Source organism: Nannobrachium achirus, assembly GCF_963921795.1.
Source record: "Nannobrachium achirus genome assembly, chromosome: 2".
NCBI lineage: Eukaryota > Metazoa > Chordata > Actinopteri > Myctophiformes > Myctophidae > Nannobrachium > Nannobrachium achirus.
The window spans coordinates 78144618-78166098 of NC_137811.1; the positions used below are offsets into that span (position 1 = coordinate 78144618).

General features: G+C 42.9%; 1 protein-coding gene across 1 annotated transcript in view; it reads right to left on the bottom strand.

Annotated features, from left to right (window-relative positions):
* Positions 1–21481, bottom strand: part of prune (prune exopolyphosphatase) — a 59392-nt gene that overhangs the window by 25570 nt on the left and 12341 nt on the right. Inside the window, exons 2-4 of the mRNA XM_080753137.1 lie at positions 21221–21325; positions 18660–18865; positions 10276–10460 (exon numbers count right to left, since the gene is read on the bottom strand). Of these exons, the coding sequence (XP_080609263.1) occupies positions 10276–10460; positions 18660–18865; positions 21221–21325 (496 nt within the window). The remainder of the gene's footprint in view (positions 1–10275; positions 10461–18659; positions 18866–21220; positions 21326–21481) is intronic.

A 21481-nucleotide genomic window follows, 5' to 3' on the forward strand; every position in this document is an offset into this window, starting at 1 on the left:
AGCTGTTTACCACAGATTACCTGTATGAAAGAACCAGTGTAAATATCTTTAACAATGTCAACATAAACTTGCGGTAGATGGAATTCCTCAAGAGATGTTATCATGACATTATGTGCTAAAGTGCCGAAAGCATCACGGAAGTCCAGAAATACAGCAAAGAATTCACTAGACCCATGCTTAAAATCATCAATACCTGATTTGAGACAAAACACATGCTCATTCATGCCTTGCCGATCGATGTAGGCCTTTTGCTTGGGACATAGGATGTTTTCATCCACAAGCCAAGGGAGGATTCGGGCAAGAATGCATTTCATGAACACTTTATAGATGGTAGGTAAAAGGGAAATGTCTCTCCAGGTTGATGGATTGTCCGGGATATTGTCTTTTTTGGGGATCCTGTGAATGAGCGCGCCCTTCCATGACTCAGGGACACGTCTGTTCTCCAAGCACACACAGACACACACACACACACACACACACACACACACACACACACACACACACACACACACACACACACACACACATTGTATCCCTATGGGGATACAATAGCTTTGCGTTCCCTGGTTAACTTAGCATGCTCAGAAAAGCTTGCACAACATTCAGGGAACATCACCGAACGCAGAGCCCTTCAAACGCCAAGATTAACTGTATTCCATTTATGCAATAAATGGTTAAATCTTCTTGGTGTGAATGTTCCTGCCTAAACAGTACAAGTATAGTCAATACAATATAAATGTAGTACAGTACAAGTACAGTTAAACACCCTGCCTAAAAGGAACCCAAATAAGACTTGTTACGGTCTTTTTTATGTTGGAAGCCCTCTGTATTTAATTCATGGACATAATAAATAGCATAATACATAGCAACATAGCATAATAATAATATAATAATAATAATAATAATAATAACATAATAAATAGCAAGCATTTCCATGACTTTTGAAGGACCTTTCCATGATCAAACATTACATCATCAGTAATGGAATCACAGAAAGGGCTGAATTTAGTGCATTATGGAGTGTCTTGCTCCTTCCTTGTACGGCAGTCATTCCAAAAAGTCAATTTGTTACTTAAAAAAAGGAAATTAAAATAATTCCACATCACAGACATCGTCTCCTGTGCAGTCATCTCTAGGTGGTTTGATTGGTTGTTGACACATAATGCGTCACGATGCTGGCACAACAGAAGGGGAAATCTTTAATTCATCTGGCTGATACCATAACATATTTTTAAGTAGTTATCGGCTGGTAATGATATGATGATTGATATTTCATGCATCCCTAACAGACAGTACAGCCTCTAAATGAAAACCACACAAACCAATGTTGACCTCATCACATGTGTTTGCATATTGGGGATGGATCGATCTACGAATATATCCATCTATCCACACTAGGGCATTCACGAATAGTGATTTTTAGTAATAGTGGAATATTCGACAGGACTGGACAAACTGGCCAAACTGTCAAATATTAAGTAAGCAAGAGGCGAACATTGTGAAAATAGCAGATCTACATGCTCACAATGAATATTTATCTGCGGAACCGAGTCACATTAACCGTAACACCTACAATTCCAAGTGCTTGTCAGGTTTCTTATGACTTCCTATCTAGCCAAGATTTATAAACCATGGAGAAATATATATATTTTTAAAGTCAAAACAACAAACAAAAGAAATAAAATAAGCGGATATCCGACTTCGATGAACAACGTCGATATAATATATTTGATATAATACTAATAATATATATACATATCACCCCCAGGTTTTTCTCTTCACAGATGAGCAAGCCTGGCTACGCAAAGTTAGTAGAGACCAGTAGAGACCAGTAGAGACCTACCATACAGTAGTAGAGCTAGCTGGGGGTCCATATAGAGGTATATAGACCAGTCTTACCATACAGTAATAAAGGGGTCCATATAGAGGTATATAGACCAGTCTTACCATACAGTAATAAAGCTAGCAGGGGGTCCATATAGTGGTATATAGACCAGTCTTACCATACAGTAATAAAGCTAGCTGGGGGTCCATATAGAGGTATATAGACCAGTCTTACCATACAGTAATAAAGGGGTCCATATAGAGGTATATAGACCAGTCTTACCATACAGTAATAAAGGGGTCCATATAGAGGTATATAGACCAGTCTTACCATACAGTAATAAAGCTAGCAGGGGGTCCATATAGTGGTATATAGACCAGTCTTACCATACAGTAATAAAGCTAGCTGGGGGTCCATATAGAGGTATATAGACCAGTCTTACCATACAGTAATAAAGCTAGCAGGGGGTCCATATAGAGGTATATAGACCAGTCTTACCATACAGTAATAAAGCTAGCAGGGGGTCCATATAGTGGTATATAGACCAGTCTTACCATACAGTAATAAAGGGGTCCATATAGAGGTATATAGACCAGTCTTACCATACAGTAATAAAGGGGTCCATATAGAGGTATATAGACCAGTCTTACCATACAGTAATAAAGGGGGTCCATATAGAGGTATATAGACCAGTCTTACCATACAGTAATAAAGCTATCTGGGGGTCCATATAGAGGTATATAGACCAGTCTTACCATACAGTAATAAAGCTAGCAGGGGGTCCATATAGAGGTATATAGACCAGTCTTACCATACAGTAATAAAGCTAGCAGGGGGTCCATATAGTGGTATATAGACCAGTCTTACCATACAGTAATAAAGCTAGCAGGGGGTCCATATAGTGGTATATAGACCAGTCTTACCATACAGTAATAAAGCTATCTGGGGGTCCATATAGAGGTATATAGACCAGTCTTACCATACAGTAATAAAGCTAACTGGGGGTCCATATAGACCAGTCTTACCATACAGTAATAAAGCTAACTGGGGGTCCATATAGAGGTATATAGACCAGTCTTACCATACAGTAGTAAAGCTATCTGGGGGTCCATATAGAGGTATATAGACCAGTCTTACCATACAGTAATAAAGCTAACTGGGTGGTCCATATAGACCAGTCTTACCATACAGTAATAAAGCTAACTGGGGGTCCATATAGAGGTATATAGACCAGTCTTACCATACAGTAGGGGTGGGCGATACTGGATAAAAGCATTATCACGATATGCTTCATGCAGTATCACGATACACGATATTATCACGATACTGTTTTATGCGGGTTTTTAGGTTTATTATGATTATTAGACCCTCACATATATTCTATAGATAATCTATTCATTTGTATGCTGCAGATAGAAAGATAGATAGACTAATCTATGATTTTTTTAATGATAACATTCAGATTTTTGATTAAACAATTATCATTTTTTACCTCAAAATATTTACTAGTTGGTGTGATGATGGTTCAGGTCATTCAAATGGGTCCCAGAAATGTTTTATGGGTTCCCTTAAAATGTTATCAGAGTGTTGTGAGCTTGTAGATCGGCTATATTCAAAACAATTTGGCGGGACCTCTCTGGGGGTCTCGACCCACAGGTTGACAACAACCCATGCCTTACCATTGAAACTTGAGGGAAAACAAATTACCTTATGGTTGGTTTATTAGACCCACACAGATATTCTATAGATAATCTATTCATTTTTATGCTGCAGATAGAAAGATAGTTTTTTTTTAATGATAACATTCAGATGTTTGATTAAACAATTATCATCTTTTACCTCAAAATATTTACTAGTTGGTGTGATGATGGTTCAGGTCATTCAAATGGGTCCCAGAAATGTTTTATGGGTTCCTTTGAAATGTTTTTTGAGTGTTGTGAGCTTGTAGATCGGCTATATTCAAAACAATTTGGCGGGAGCCTCTCTGGGGGTCTCGACCCACAGGTTGACAACAACCCATGCCTTACCATTGAAAACTGAGGGAAAACAAATTACCTTATGACCAACCAAAGTCAGGAGGTTTGTTATGATACAAGCTTTATTTTTAGAGAATTACTCACTCATTATCATTCCTAGCTTTTCTACTAACAATAATGGCATGGTTTTTATGACAAGCCAATTATGTAATAGATAAAATAGACGCAAAATAGACGCGACGATTTCACCGCGATTCGCGACGACACACGCATGCATCAATGGTGAAAACATAAGCACTTTACAAATAGCAGCAAATAGCTACTTGTTTATAGTTAATAAAAACAGATGCATGGATTTACAAGGCGATCTAATCATCTCATCAATACTGCCAGAACACACAGCTATGGATGAGACTCCAGCACAGTTCAGCTTTGCAAGCAGTGAGATGGCTGATAGTGATAGCAGGACGGATAAGTAGTTTGCGTCCTGTTAGTTTAATGCATCCATTATAAAAAATATGCTTCAAAGAATGCAGGCCAAGCTGCATCACTGCTTTACTAAAGTCCCGTGAAAGTGAAACTAAATCGTGGACCACTGTGCCGTGCTCCTGCACACAATCACAACTCAGTCAGTGCTGTAGACACTCTGTAGCCTGTCTGCGTGCTGCACGGGGGAGGGGCCGCTGAAAGCAGGGGACAGATCCTCAAACTATGACACGTTGAGCCGCGACACGTTATAGCTTGTAGATCTGTTCTTTTTGGCGAATTACACCACAGTACTATAGAAGTATAAATTAAGCAATAGAGCTGCGACTCATGGAACATGCACTCGCTGTATCCAGAGCCTTTTCTAATGACTGTTTGTATCACGAGAGAAACGATATTCTGAAATGGCCTATCGTGGCAAAGCTGTATCGCCGAGACGATAATTATCGCCATATCGCCACCCCTACCATACAGTAATAAAGCTATCTGGGGTCCATATCTATACTATAATTTTGCGAATGTCTGTCTGAGTGAGTGAGTGAGTGAGTGAGTGAGTGAGTGAGTGAGTGAGTGAGTGTCACAGCGTTTCTCCTCAGTGGCTGGAGCAATTGATCTGAAATCGCATCACCATTAGCATATGACACACCTGACATAACTGTGAAGCCCGTTTGTCACTTTCACAAATCGTATGCTGTATATTAGCATTTTTATGCTGTATCTATATCTATTTAGCCTACAGTACCTTTTGTGACCACACATGTTAAGGGAGGGGCGCTGTTGTTCAGGCCATGCACAATCACACACAAACCCACACACAGTGTGTGTGTGGGAGTGTGTGTGTGTGTGTGCAGGCGGGCGGGCGGGAGGGGCGGGGGGGGGGGGGGGGGGGGGGGGGGGGGTTCTGGCCCTGTTACAGATGTTGTCAAAAAATCATGCAGATCGGTACACAGTATCTCTGTAGCCGTTAAATGGACACATCCCATAACCCACACACTGCACATCATTTCGGAGCTCATATCTTTGAACGGGTAAGGGCTAGTAGAGGTATATAGACCAGTCTTACCATACAGTAGTAAAGCTATCTGGGGGTCCATATAGAGGTATATAGACCAGTCTTACCATACAGTAATAAAGCTATCTGGGGGTCCATATAGAGGTATATAGACCAGTCTTACCATACAGTAATAAAGCTATCTGGGGGTGTTATGATCTTGGCCTAGGGGTGCCAAAGACCACAACAAAAAAGGGGGAGACACAGTCAAACAAAGTTTAAATAATATTTATTTAAGAATAAAGTCAATATAACCAAACTATACCTAAACAGATGAGGTGTGTAATCAGTAAAGTCAGTAGTGAAATGCTGCATGGCTGCGTGGATCGTGTAGTGTCGTATGTGTTAGCCAAAGTGTTGAGAGGTGTGCAGGGGAGAAAGCAAGAGGGGATCTGCCACAGGACTGGGGAGCAGAGCTTTATAGGGCGTTGGCACCCGGGCCCAGGTGCCTGCCAATCTGACTAACGGCCATCAATCAGCTGCTCCCCAAGTCCTGAGGGAAGCAAAGGAAAACCACAAATTAGTACACAAAGCAAATACATAGAAGCTAACCATACCAGAGTGCCATATAACCATAACCCTATAATACATAGTTAGGGGACCGTCACACCCCCCCCCATAAAGACGGGGTCCCAAAGGGATCACCGGAACAAACTTTAAATATTAAATACTAAATATGAATACTAAAATATACAACCTACCGTATACTACCTATACCCACTCTACCAATGGCCAACCTCCCGCCCTGTCATAGGCCTTCCTCCCAGCAACTGGATACAAAATCAAGAAGCATTTAAGAGCTGAAAGACCAAGGCAGGACCCCAGAGAGAACGTCCACTGCACAAGGCCACGAACCTCACGTTTGAGCACTGTATAGGGAGAACACAGAACAGGTCACTAATCAGTAGAAACAACGTCCAACCGGCCACAAAACTGTCCCTCCAATGGCTAACCCCCCTATCACCAGCCACCACCCCAGCAACTGATGCATCTAAGGGCTGAGTGACTGTCCTAGAGGGCCACTGGAGCCTATCTCCATTATTTATTTTAAAGAGTACCACCCAAATCTGGCCTGGCCCCTGTAGATATTTAGACATTGCATCATGTCCAACAAAGAGTACCAACCATGTCTGGCTTGGTCCCTGTAGAAATTCAGGCATCGCATCATGCCCAACAAAGAGATACAGGCATCGCATCATGCCCAACAAAGAGATACAGGCATCGCATCATGCCCAACAAAGAGTACCAACCACGTCTGGCATGGACCCTGTAGAAATTCAGAAATCAAAGTAGGGTTATGCCCACCCGAAATCCATACATCAAAGTGGGGTTATAACTACCGGTAAGTATAACGAAGCCCACCCTGACCATGTCAAAGCATTCCCCGCCTCAAAAACTGACGTGCCTGGTGGAGATCTCCGGATACCTCCGTCCCCACCTCCCAGCCGTTTAGCCCGGCGGATGGGCTGTATACCCATTTCACAACTGAATGCCTTAACACAAAGATCGGTATAACACCCAATCTGTGCTGCTGTACCTGCAATTTAGTTTCAGTGTCCACTTCAGTTTTAAGTGTCAGTTTTTCCATTGCCTATTGAGTATCTAGCCTCACTTTTTCCAGATCAGCTTGAAACTTAGCTTGCACCATAATTAATTATTTTTTCCCTCAAACGTTAACCCTGTAGGGGCCAACACCCTAGGTGCAGGAGGCACCCATGCAGTACCTAACACAGGAGGAGAAAGAGGAGAAATCCTCCAGAATAGGTTTAGAAAAACAACGCTCTCTCGAACGTCGGGAATGGTCAGATTATTAGAAAATACTAACAAATCACACCTGTATACCAAAATACCACCTAACTTCTACTTTAACCTTAACTCCACCTCGCCACACCATCCTGCCCACAATCTCAGCAACCTAGTGCACAGGAGCAATTTAAGAGACCGAAAACAGCCTGGCCTATAATGGAGAAAAAATAAAACAGGAGACATCTTAGGTACACAAGCAACACAGGTAATGCAACCATTTACGGGACTACACACTATAGGATCAGCAGTGATGTAAACTATATATCTAATTACACCAACACCAACAGGACTTATCGTACTCACATACAGACCTGCATTTCACCCAAAACAGCTGACCAATTATCACAGCTTAACCCTATGGGCAGCCATTTTCAGCCGTGCACAAAACATGTTCTGCCATGACAAAAAAGAAGAACTGTGCCACGTTGTTTTACTGTACATTAAAACAAACGCACCCATGCCACCCACCAGTTGAGTTACATCTTGCAATTTCCATATGATTAAACCCCCATATTTTAACCATATCAATCCCACTTCTTGGGGAAAAAAAACACTTGTTTTTCCCCCACTACATAATTTGGTGAGTGCTTTTGTCAGCCAACCACATTTTATTTTGGCGAAATGCCGCTGGCACCAAATCACATTTTCTGCCCGAAACAGTAACTTTAACCAACTTGTAATTCATGCTCTGGTCAATACATAAGCTGGTACACCATTTACTCCACACAAACCAGCTCCACATTTCTTCTTTGGCCATCTCTATAATAGCCATACGCATACTTGCGTTAAAATAAGACTTCATCTCACCTTGCTTGAACGGTGAATGGTGTTGAATGGTGGCATCAATATGGTGTCCTGGTACAGGGTTTGTATGAGTCTCTGTGCAGCCATTTTAGCAGGGCCTGCTGGGGGGAAGTGCACCGAGCCTGCAACCGATGCGCCTCAGCGCCGCCTCTCTGAGACGGGCCAGAACAACGGCCACCCATAACCCCTCCCAGCTTCAGTCTGGTGGACCACTCGTCTGGTGGACCACTCGTCTGGTGGACCACCCGTCTGGTGGACCGCACCGTCTGGAGGGTCGCACGGTCTGGAGGGTCGCACCGTCTGGTGGACCGCATCCGTCTGGTGGACCACATCCGTCTGGAGGAACCAACCGTCTGAGGAACCAACCGTCTGAGGAACCAACCGTCTGAGGAACCAACCTCTGTCTGACCCTGCTTTGTGTAACCATCATGCTACAAACCACCGACCAAATCAAACTCAGGTTTTCCTGCCACCTGTTGGAGATGTATTCATTTAAGAACACCCTCAGTCTTAACATTGACCGGGGTACTGTTTAGCCACTTGCATTACTTAGCAAGAACACCAAGTCCTTTTTGTTACCATCGACTGACGTGACTAGCCAATATTGACACAGAGCAGAACCATAATACAGAAAATGGGCAAAAATGTATTTAACAATAAAAACAATGCCGACTGACAAAAACACCAAGCGAACCTATTTAACAAAAAATGGCCTATACTACCTATCAGCTCCTCTGAGAAAGAGTGTTATGAATCCTCTAGAGTAACCATCCTGGCTAATGTGAACCAACAGTCCCCCAGCTGGCAAACCAAACTTGAATACAAAATACACAACCAGCCAGGAACCCTTTAAATTAACAGCCAAAGCGAAAACCAGGGGGAAAAAAATCCTCCCCACTATAACAACTTAACCAAATACTATAACTTAAGCAAATACTTTAATCAAACTTTAACCAACAACTCATTAAATCTAACCCAAAACGTTAACTGCATCTCCCACTTTAAAGTCCAGACCAAAAAGCATACTGTAGCAGCACTTTCTGTACTCACCGGACCGTTGATCAAACAGAACAAGGGAATCCCCAGGCATGATTCCCAAACGACCTCACTCCAATTCACCAAACCACAGTGCCAACGAGCCAATAACCGACGCCCAAATTGGCCAATTGACTACACACTGCGGCACAGCACTACCAAACAAATGCAGAAGGGCAAATCACTTGATTCACCAAACTTACTGCATATCAAAATCAAAGTTTAGCACGAGACGAGCCCCCACTTGTTATGATCTTGGCCTAGGGGTGCCAAAGACCACAACAAAAAAGGGGGAGACACAGTCAAACAAAGTTTAAATAATATTTATTTAAGAATAAAGTCAATATAACCAAACTATACCTAAACAGATGAGGTGTGTAATCAGTAAAGTCAGTAGTGAAATGCTGCATGGCTGCGTGGATCGTGTAGTGTCGTATGTGTTAGCCAAAGTGTTGAGAGGTGTGCAGGGGAGAAAGCAAGAGGGGATCTGCCACAGGACTGGGGAGCAGAGCTTTATAGGGCGTTGGCACCCGGGCCCAGGTGCCTGCCAATCTGACTAACGGCCATCAATCAGCTGCTCCCCAAGTCCTGAGGGAAGCAAAGGAAAACCACAAATTAGTACACAAAGCAAATACATAGAAGCTAACCATACCAGAGTGCCATATAACCATAACCCTATAATACATAGTTAGGGGACCGTCACAGGGGTCCATATAGAGGTATATAGACCAGTCTTACCATACAGTAATAAAGCTAACTGGGGGTCCATATAGACCAGTCTTACCATACAGTAATAAAGCTAACTGGGGGTCCTCTATAGAGGTATATAGACCAGTCTTACCATACAGTAATAAAGGGGTCCATATAGAGGTATATAGACCAGTCTTACCATACAGTAATAAAGCTATCTGGGGGTCCATATCGACCAGTCTTACCATACAGTAATAAAGCTAACTGGGGGTCCTCTATAGAGGTATATAGACCAGTCTTACCATACAGTAATAAAGGGGTCCATATAGAGGTATATAGACCAGTCTTACCATACAGTAATAAAGCTAACTGGGGGTCCAGGGTTAGGGTTAGGGGTATAGAGACCAGTAGAGACCAGTAGAGACCAGTCTTACCATACAGTAATAAAGCTATCTGGGGGTCCATATAGACCAGTCTTACCATACAGTAATAAAGGGGTCCATATAGAGGTATAGAGACCAGTCTTACCATACAGTAATAAAGCTAACTGGGGGTCCAGGGTTAGGGTTAGGGGTATAGAGACCAGTAGAGACCAGTCTTACCATACAGTAATAAAGCTATCTGGGGGTCCAGGAGGTCCTTGGCCTTCTGGACGATGCGTTCGGTGACCAGGGTGGCGCAGGAGCCCACCGTCTCCACGGTAACCGGACAGGAGGGGGAGGGCTCTCTCTCCAAGAGGTGGTGGTCGATGACCTCTACTACTGCCCCCTCCAGGTCACTGTCGGAACTGCAAAAAAAATAAAAACAATTACACACAAATACAAAGGAACAGAGCTGTTCAATAGAGCAGTAGTTCACACCATGACCCATAGAGGGAGCTGTTTTCAATAGATAGAAGCTCTCTCTCACTTTTTCATGTCAGGTCAATTCAACTCATCTTTATTTATGGCGCTTTTAAGCCGTGACATCATTTTGTAGTCAGACCTCCAAACAGATTTATTATCAATATCTGTCCCTCGCTATTTCAACAGATCCGAGACAAAAATAACAACTAAAGTATAATTCTACCACTTTCCTTTCAACAACAAAGAGAAAAAAAATAGTAAATAGTAAAAATAGAAAAAAAGATTCACGGGCGCTGGGGCCAAAAGTTCTCCTCTGCCTACAAAATGATGTCATAGCACAGTAACAGCAGTTTACCCAAAGTGCTTTCCAATCAAAGATGACCAGCGACAACATGATAGTCATGTTCTGGACCCTCAGATTAATGCGTTTGGCTGAGGACCCCCTGGTAATATGTGCTGCCAGGGACCACAGTGGCGTCAGTTCAGCAAAAGCTAGGGTATGGCAAAGAGTCCTCATGGAAAAGAGGCATTACATTTTGGATAACACGGTTCTATTGTGAAAATAGCAGATCTACATGCTCACAACGCCTCGCGCTGCGAGGCCTTGTGAGCATGTAGATCGGCTATTTTCACAGTGTCTGAAAAAAAAAAGTTTTTTTACACAGGTTTCTATGGTTTCTTGGGCTGGATATGGCAGCCTGGAACGGTTGTTCAAGTGCAGCTAAACTTGGCATGTTAGTAAACGTGCCACAATTAACAATAATGCATTGCTCCTGTGCAGCTGACCTGCGGAACCTGGGAATATACCATTCTGTCAAGATGGGGAGAATATAATTATAATACCTTGTTAACACCTTCTAAGCCAAGGGGAGCCCCTTAATGTTAAAACCGTACTATATCGCACATCCCCCCAGGGACTCTCAGCCACGTCGTACATTCCCGGACTTTGTCTTTAAAACCGGAATAAAAGCTTTTGATCCGAAAATCGGCGATCGTCTAACCTTCCCTAGTCACCACTCGTGCACTGATAGCTCATGCAGACCGTGCATGAAGCAGAGGTGACGTCAGCGCCTCTCCTTCTCCAAGGCACCTTCCACCCATCCGTTTACTGTCTACACACTCGAGCTCCTCCTGCAGCCATGCTTGGGGCTATGCTAGCGAAACTTTTCAGTTCTGTTCTTCAGTCACACATGGACTATTTGCGGGGACATTTACGTGAAAGGATCGCGCACGCGAAACGCACGGGGACATCGACGATCGGCCAAAACCCCCATTCTATCCCAACGGAAATCGAGAAAATCATGGTGAGTTACTGGCCTGGGGGAAAAAAAAAAAGAAAAAACAGCGGCGCTGTTCAAGATGGAGGGGCTGCGGGGTCATGTTTATAAACATAATATTATGTCTCAGATCACAATACAATAATAGAAATGTCACGGCTAATCTACCAACCACCATTCTATTTCGGACGTCAAGGTGTTAAAGTGACCATTTTGTAACATGTTGCATTTGTAGTTATTTTACTGTAATTTAACAACATAATAACCAGCACAGATAGACAAAGAGACATTCATGGATTTATATTTAAAAGTAACTTTTATTTTCCCCCCTGGACCCAGGGTATGGCAGCTGCATACCCCTGCAATACCCTGGACCCAGGGTATGGCAGCTGCATACCCCTGGACCCCCCTGGACCCAGGGTATGGCAGCTGCATACCCCTGGACCCCCCTGGACCCAGGGTATGGCAGCTGCATACCCCTGCCATACCCAATTGACGCCCCTGAGGGACCCCATAGAAGAGTTGATGTCCCATCACAGCACGGTGTGAGCTTGTAGATCAGCTATTTTCAAATATCTGATGTTAAAGTGATTAAACTGATGAAACGGAAGTGAGCGTGGACAGTAAGTCATGTAAAGGCCTCTCCATACTTCGACCGAAATGTTCGGCGAGTTGCGTTTTCCGACGTGCAAATTTCCGAACTCCCGTTCGGTCCAATGCTTTTCAGAAGTCCCGAGGGATATAATTTTATGGTAGAAAAGGACCTTTTGACCGAAAACGGCGGTTTCGGTCGAAGTATGGAGAGGCCTTTAGACAGAAGACATCTGAAACATGTGGAGCCGACATAGTCGGGGAGCCACAGGCCCAAAAGCTCAAAGAATAGGGTTTTACCTGTGACGTCATGACATACTTTTTATTTTAGTTTTTTCTGTTCATTTGGTCATTAAGGTACACAGAATGAGAGGCCTGCTCTGTCGGAAACACTGCGAAAAAAAAGTTATGGCCATTTGTATCACTGTCCCATTGACTTCACTATACAGGAAAAGAATACAAAAATGAATTTGTTTTGCATGAAAAACATTCCTTGGGCTAGATTTCGGCCTCTCAAAACTGATTTTTGATGACTCATCACTTTTCACCGTTTGTGGGGCTGAAATCTAGCCTAAGGAATGTTTTTCATGCAAAACAAATGCTTGCAATGGATTCAGAATCATGAAGAACCCCTAGTTTGACCCCTCACATGCTACTTAAAGCATATTTATTTTTGTATTCTTTTCCTGTATAGTGAAGTTGATGGGACTTTATTTTTTGCAATGTTTCTGGCAGAGCAGGCCTCTCATTCTGTGTACCTTATTGACCAAATTAATAGAAAAAACTAAAATAAAAAGTATGTTATGACATCACAGGTCCTGTGGCTCCCCGGCTAACGTGTTTGTGATGAGAGGATAAACAGCTGGGTTGTATTTCTGTTGTCTCGTGCCAATTTACTTCTGACAGTCAAGATCTACAAACTCACAACGCATCTCAACGCAATGTGTCATGGTCTTGTACATCTGCTTTTTTTCCCCCACCAAGACATTTGGGTGTAGAGCCGTGAGGGACCCCAGTCAGCCAATGAAGTATAAAGGGTTAAGTGATTAATATCACTGCATACAATCACAGATCTACAAGCTCACAAACAACCCCACCATAAGAGGTGTATAAATGAAGCATTTAGGCCTAGGCTATTGAAGCAATAAGCCACAAGAGGCGAGTGGTTACCTGGTATTTTACACCGGCTGAGAGGCGTCTCCAACCCTCTCAGCCGGTGTAAAATACAACTAACCACATGCCTCGCGTGGCTTATTGCTTTTCTAAAACGTCACAATATGGCAACATGAAAAATCATAGACAAGTACCAATTAAAATGTTCTATGTCACTAATACACAGCTACAAGAAAGTAGTTCCCAGCCAGGCTGCAGAAACAACACAGCTGCAGATAATTGGTGCACTGTGGAAAGAAATAACACACCTGGGTTTGATATAAACTGATTCAAGGTGTGGGTTATAGTCTCACATACCACAGCAACCAGCCAATCAGAATCAAGGAATGGAACTAGCCGTTTTAGAATTTTGTAGTTTGAGTTTTAACTTCTGCCCGAAGTAGGGAGTCTGGGTTAAATGTGGTTTAAGATCACATGGGAGGACTATTTAAATCAACCACTAGGTGTCACCACAAAACATGAGAATCAACACAGCTGCAACAGAACACAGAACTCAAGGACAGGTTGGTTTTTAACCACACAGCAGATTAACCATTAAAACTCTCTCTATTCCTCTTGCTTTGGTTTTACCCTCAACTAAAGTATTGGCATCAACATGTACTTTAAAGTCGTAGTTCACCCCCAAAACGACTGTTTTTATCTATTGATTACTCACACCAAAATGCATCCGTAATCAATGGGGTTACATTTATTGTAATGAAATTATTGTGAAAGGAATTCGACTAAAACTAAGAAACTATATATAGTTTCTTAGATACTATAATATATTTTTTCTTATATACTATATTATTGAACTCAAGTCTCCATGGCATGAATAATCAATACATAAAAAGTAATTCTTATGTAAAAAGTAACTTCTACTTTTAAGTAGTAATATTTCATGTGTAATTTCTCTATGGAGATCATTTGTCATTTGTTTTAGATTTTCTTTCTTGTTTGATCACAACAGGATGGTTGAGTCCACATCCACTCAGTCTCACACCTAGTTACCATGGTTACACCCACTCAGTCTCACACCTAGTTACCATGGTTACACACATCAATCACACCTAGTTACCATGGTTACACACATCAATCACACCTAGTTACCATGGTTACACACATCAATCACACCTAGTTACCATGGTTACACACATCAATCACACCTAGTTACCATGGTTACACCCACTCAGTCTCACACCTAGTTACCATGGTTACACACATCAATTACCTTCCTTTTTTAGGATTCATTTGTGGCGTTGAAGGCTTTATTTCATACAGAGAGAGAGAGACACTGGAAAGGCAGGAGAGAGAGAGAGAGAGAGAGAGAGAGAGAGAGAGAGAGAGAGGTGGGACTCTATCCTTATTTAGATGCTCTGCAGTCTAACTGGCCTCCCAGACATCAATACATTCCTAGCTATTTATGGAAATGTTAGAGGAGGAAAAAACTAATATTTAAAAAATGTTTTTCCTATAATGACGTGCGCAAAATGGGGGGCGGCAGTTTGAAAAGGTTTGAAAAACATCCACCAAAATTAGGTTTGTGTTTTTCACATTTCAGTTTGGCCTGTAGGCTTTGAAGTTGCACATGGCAGATATGACACGTAACCTGAATCAGGGGTTCCCAAACTTTTTTGTCTCAGGGCATCCCATAAATATTGTTTTTAATACGAGGCACCCTTACATTATTACGTTGTAATATACTTAATACACTGTTTATCATCTGTAAAATGTACTAAACTAGTGAAAACAGCAGATCTACAAGCATCTGTAGTTTTGTGTGACGGTCTTGTATGATGAAGCCTAATGCCTCATTCACACTACAGATATATAGTTGAACGTTTTGCTTGGTAATTCAATGTAATCTCAATGGAAACCAGCTTTAAAGACTGGATTCCAAGGACAGCCGACATGCCCAGCCTTTAAAGCTGGTTTCCATTGAGATTACATTGAATTACCAAGCAAAACGTTCAACTATATATCTGTAGTGTGAATGAGGCATAACCCTCACTTATACAGTATGCCACTATTCTCTGCCTGATGATCTATTCTAGCCTACTACTAGTAAGACACCTCAGGGTGACATGCAATCTCTATATTGATTTCCTTAAAATGTTAGATCAACCACTGGAATCATGATCCTATGTACTCTAGAGGTCAAAATAGTGGAAAAACGAATATTCAAATGTTACCTTTTGCCCCCAAAATTAAGGATTTTGACCCAAATCTGTGCCATTGATCATTTGTAAATATTTCTAATTCGCACCATTGGATTTCTTGACCCTAAAAATGTTGATTGCGACCGAAGGTCGCATATACTCTGAAGAACCGTGTCACTTGAGTGTCCTTCCTTCCTTCCGTATCCTCGTGACCGTCCGTATCCTCTATGATGTCAGTGTGATGTCAGCGAGTTGTGACATCACTTCCTGTACAGGGCGGCTACACGAAATGTGGATAACACTATATATGGAGATAGTCCAGTCCATCATGTCATATGGGACTACCGTCATAGAAAGTAGCCATTGTTAGGCCGGAGTCATTGGCTGTCTAAACATGGAGATGTGGATAACACTATATATGGAGATAGTCTAGTCCAATATGTCATATGGGACTACCGTCATAGACAGTAGCCATTGTTAATCTGGAGTCAATGGCTGACTGTCTGTACAGGAAGTGATGTCACATAACAAACTTTTTATGCCCATATATGAGTCCTAACATGGAGATGTGGATAACACTATATATGGAGATAGTCTAGTCCAATATGTCATATGGAACTACCGTCATAGACAGTAGCTATTGTTAGGTCGGAGTCAATGGCTGTCTGTCTGACTGTCTGTACAGGAAGTGATGTCACATGACATACTTTTTATGCCCATATATGAGTCCTTCTGTACCACATCTCCATGTTTAGGCAAACTCCACACAGAAAGGCCCTATCGCCAACCCAACCTAGGGTGTGAGCGATAGGGCCTTTCTGTGTGGAGTTTGCATGTTCTCCCCGTGTCTCCTAGGGTTGATACCCTCACAAAAACATGAACAAACTCCCCCCAGAATGACAACAACTAGAATCGTCAGAGAAACACTGTGGTTGGCCAGATGGTCAAGAATTGGCGCGACCTCGCCCTTTGGGGCGAGGTCATTTGGACCTATACATGGAGAAATGGAGCAAACCTGTTTGGCCTAAACATGGAGATGTGGTACAGAATGACTCATATATGGGCATAAAAAGTATGTCATGTGACATCACTTCCTGTACAGACAGTCAGACAGACAGCCATTGACTCCGGCCTAACAATGGCTACTGTCTATGACGGTAGTCCCATATGACATGATGGACTGGACTATCTCCATATATAGTGTTCTCCACATCTCCATGTTTAGGCCCTATCGCTCACACCCTAGGTGGGGTTGGCGATAGGGCCTTTCTGTGTGGAGTTTGCATGTTCTCCCCGTGTCTCCTAGGGTTGATACCCTCACAAAAACATGAACAAACTCCCCCCAGAATGATAACAACTAGAATCGTCAGAGAAACGCTGTGGTTGGTCAGATGGTCAAGAATTGGCGCGACCTCGCCCTTTAGGGCGAGGTCGCATGTCACCCTGAGGTCGCATTCCACCCTCAGGTGTCTTACTAGTTTAGCCACTAGAATCATGATCCTACATAATCTAGAAGTCAAGATATTGAAAAACTAATATTCAAAGGTCGCCATTTTTCAAACTCCAAGATGGCCACCATATTGGCTTCAGCGCAAATGGAATCATGGATTTTCTGATTCGTTATACTCTGAAGATTCAAAAAATGTATAGTTTTCCTAATCTCCAGAAACTTTGAACGAAAATACAAATAGAACTGGACTGCTACCGACAGGCTACAGACAGGCAGACAGACAGACAGACTGCTACCCCCATGCATAAACAAAGTATTAACTTAAGTCTGGCTTCACAGCAACTGATAAATATGGGTGGAAACACCAGGCAGCCAACAAGGTGATACAAAGCTCATGAACCATATCATAATAATAATAATAATCCCATTATTAATCGTTTGCCATAAAATCTCCATATTTAACTTAAAGCTGAGAACATACCCGAAAATATTACTATAAAATATTATTATAAAACAATACAGGAATCAAACACGTGTTGATTACACACAATGAATCTATTAATGACAGAATATTCTGGTGTTTTATTTTAGTCTGTTTTTCCAGCTTCTGCTTTGGTGTTGAAGACAGCGGTTATTTTCAGCTCCAGTGACATTCCACCTTGTCACATTTATTTATTTATTTAGAGTAGCCTCTCTCTCAGTTTAGTCTCCAATTAATTCCCCTCCAAACATGGGTTAGTTAGGCTTACCTGGGCAGTACCTTGTGGTCAACCAGGGTTAGGGTCAGGGTCAGGGTTTAGGGTCAGGGTCAGGGTAAAGCCCTTTGCACACAGGCGCGTTTATCCGCATGGATAAAACGGACAATTTCATTTTTTTAAAAGAAAACAATGATTCTCCACGACCTCATGCACACCGGATCCGAATTAGCTGTGCGACGAGTGGCTGCGCCGTGCGTTTTTTTCTCGATCGAACCCAGTTTGATTCGTGCGTCTTGTCGCATGCGGTAAAAAACTCAACGCTCCTTTTATGAATCCTTTTGGGATCCGCAGCGCCGATTCCACACAGCCTTGCACACCAAATCCAATGCGTTTTATTCATACAGCAAACGGAAGAAACACAACTGTCCTGTGTGCAAAGGGCTTTAGGGTTCAGGGTCAGGGTTAGGGTTACCTTGGCAGTACGTTGTGGTCCACCAAGGTGACCTCTAGAAGCTCCAGGCTCCTCAGTCTCTTCAGGGTCAGGGGTCAGGGTTAGGGTCAGGGTTAGGGTTCAGGGTTAGGGTTAAGGGTTAGGGTTAGGGTCAGGGTTATGGTTAGGGTCAGGGTTAGGGTTCAGGGTTAGGGTCAGGGTTAGGGTTCAGGGTTACCTGGGCAGTACGTTATGGTCCACCAAGGTGACCTCCAGAAGCTCCAGCCTCCTCAGTCTCTTCAGGGTCAGGGTTAGGGTCAGGGTTAGGGTTCAGGGTTAGGGTTAGGGGTCAGGGTTAGGGTCAGGGTTAGGGTTCAGGGTTACCTGGGCAGTACGTTATGGTCCACCAAGGTGACCTCCAGAAGCTCCAGCCTCCTCAGTCTCTTCAGGTCCAAAGCGTCTCTGAAGACCAGCAGGGCGGAGTCTAAACCACACTGCCTCAGTAGGAACACACTGTCACTGCGCAGAACCAGCTCTGATTGGTCCAGGTTCAACATGGGCAGCGGGAAGGGCCTATCACTGGCCTGGGTCTGGAGGAGGGGGAGGGTGTTAACGGTATAGAGCACACTGGGTGGGGACCCCCAGAACCACAGCAGAACGGCCTGGTGGTCAAAAAGACTGCTCTTACAGTCGTGGCTAAAAGTATTGGCAATACTTTTAGCCACGACTGTAAGAGCACTCTACTATATGCATGTTTGAGTCTGGAAGCACTGGTTGGAAAACCACTCAACGGTCCTGTGTAGCAACTTTTAGAAGTTGCACATAATGCAGGAGGCAGACGGGACTAGGGTTGGTGACGGTAACCGCCGTACCGCCGTACCGAGGCCTACCGCGGTGTCAGGGTGCTTACCGCGGTCAAAGAAGACCAAAAAATTGTCTATTTCTTTATTGAAAACAGGCGAGTTTTAAAACAGGGGAGAAGCGAGGACCGCATGCGCTCCATGCCGCTCTGCTCTGGGCCGTGTACCACATGTTTGGAAGCCACATACACAGGGCTTAGTCCGTGACCCCCAAAATAAACATATTTGAACGGGGGACCCCCACCCTGACAAGCACTTGGAATTGTAGGTATTACATTTAATGTGACTCGGTTCCACAGATAAATATTGTGAAAATAGCAGATCTACATGCTCACAACGCCTCGCAACGCGCAACGCGAGGCGTTGTGAGCATGTAGATCTGCTATTTTCACAATGTTCGCCTCTTGCTTACTTAATATTTGACAGTTTGTCCAGTCCTGTAGAATATTCCACTATTCGAATACTTTAAGGTTGAATAATTCGAATACTAAAAAACACTATTGGTGAATGCTCTATGACACACTAACATATGGTTAATATTGTTGATGACGTCACACAGCGTCTCTACTGTACTCTACTGTACTGCCCAGAGAGAGCCGACTACAGTGAGAATGTGAAAAATGTGGAAAATTATAAAGATTCTGCAACTTCATGGCATATTATTATTTACAGCTAAAATGTACGTGTTTCCAACAAACAAGCCGTCAAAGATTAGTATCCAGGGTCTGGCTTAACTCCTCCCATGCTCTGGGCAAGTTTGGCGTCTCTCTAGTAGTCAGTCTAAGCCAGGGGTTTTCAAAGTGGGTGACGGGGCACCCTGGGGTGACGTGACGGCAGTCCAGGGGTGCCACAAGATAATTTGATAATATTTGAAATTTATTTGGACACTTATTAAATATTTAGTATCATTTTAAACTTGAAGTACAAAGTTATATTCAGTCAGTTCTAACCTAAATGGCTGTTATCTCAATGTTTTCCTCGCAATATAATCACTAAAATATCATCACTGTCGGGCAGAAACCTCGTATCTCCAAGTTTCAAATGTGTGCGTCTTTTGGTAAAGCAAAGCCCTGCTTCATCCCTCGCACAAAACTAGTGAAAACAGCAGATCTACAAGCACACAACGCCTCACACTGTTTTCACTAGTTTGGTACATTTTTTAGATGATAATACAAAACAAACGGTTTTGGACATACAAGGTTTCCACCCGACAACGACGATATGCTATAAATATAAGGTGCTGGGAGTGAAAATTATAATGTAGGCTTGCCTCGGATTAAAACAATATTCATGGGGTGACCTGAGACAAAACAGTTTGAGAACCCCCGGTCTAAACAACCGGAGTGACCATGGAGCTGTTGCTCCTCTGTTTTGCACGCGCGCGTTGTGTGTGGTTGTGACAGAAAAATAGCCGTGCTAGAGGTGTGAGCCTGTGCGGACGCGACGTGAGCTTGTAGATCGTCTATTTTGTAGACGAAGCGTACCACGCAGTCACTCGCTCTGTTTTCAGAGTTTGTAGAAAGACCATGTGACCTTCCGTCTCATATAATGTTCATATTGGGGGCGTGTCATCACATCCGGGTACACATTATTGTGTATCATTATTTTATGCTTTAACTATTGAAAAATAGCAGATATACAAGCTCACAGCGTGGCACCGAGTGCCACGCTGTGAGCTTGTATATCTGCTATTGTTGAAAAATCTTGAAAATTAGAATTTTGACCCGATTCTATAAGTGTCTTTTGAATCCTTCTAAGGTTTTTTGAAAAACCCTATGTTTCTATGTCAGCAATCTGGCCAGCCATCGTCAAAGAAAAGATCCTTTTCACTTTCAGACTACTAGTGTCAGTGGTTCTCAAACCTTTTCATGTCAAGGACCCCCAAAATGATATGTATTTGGTCACGGACCCCCATCTCAAAATATTTAGTTCCAGGGACCACCCCCAGAAGCAAAATCTTCGTTACAAACGTTCGCTTTAAAAATAAAGATATTCAAAGATTTGCACACATTTTAAAGCATTCAATAATTCTAGGCCTGAATGGGTTAAATTAAGAGTCTCACCTTAAACAGGAAGTAAGCTCACCTTAAACAGGAAGTAAGCGTAGGCCAGTGCCGACACCATGGAGTCCAGATCACATGCTTCGTTCCCCAGGACCACATGGAACCTCTGACTGCCGTCTGCGTTGCCCTGGGGACCACAGAGCAGGACGCACAGCACAGGCTCAACTGATTGATTGATTGATTGAAGAATTTATTAGAAGTTTGCAATAGAAAAAAGTACAGTTTCATGACAGTACAAATCACTGGTACAAGGTCAACTAAAAGGAGATCCTAGAAAGCCGAG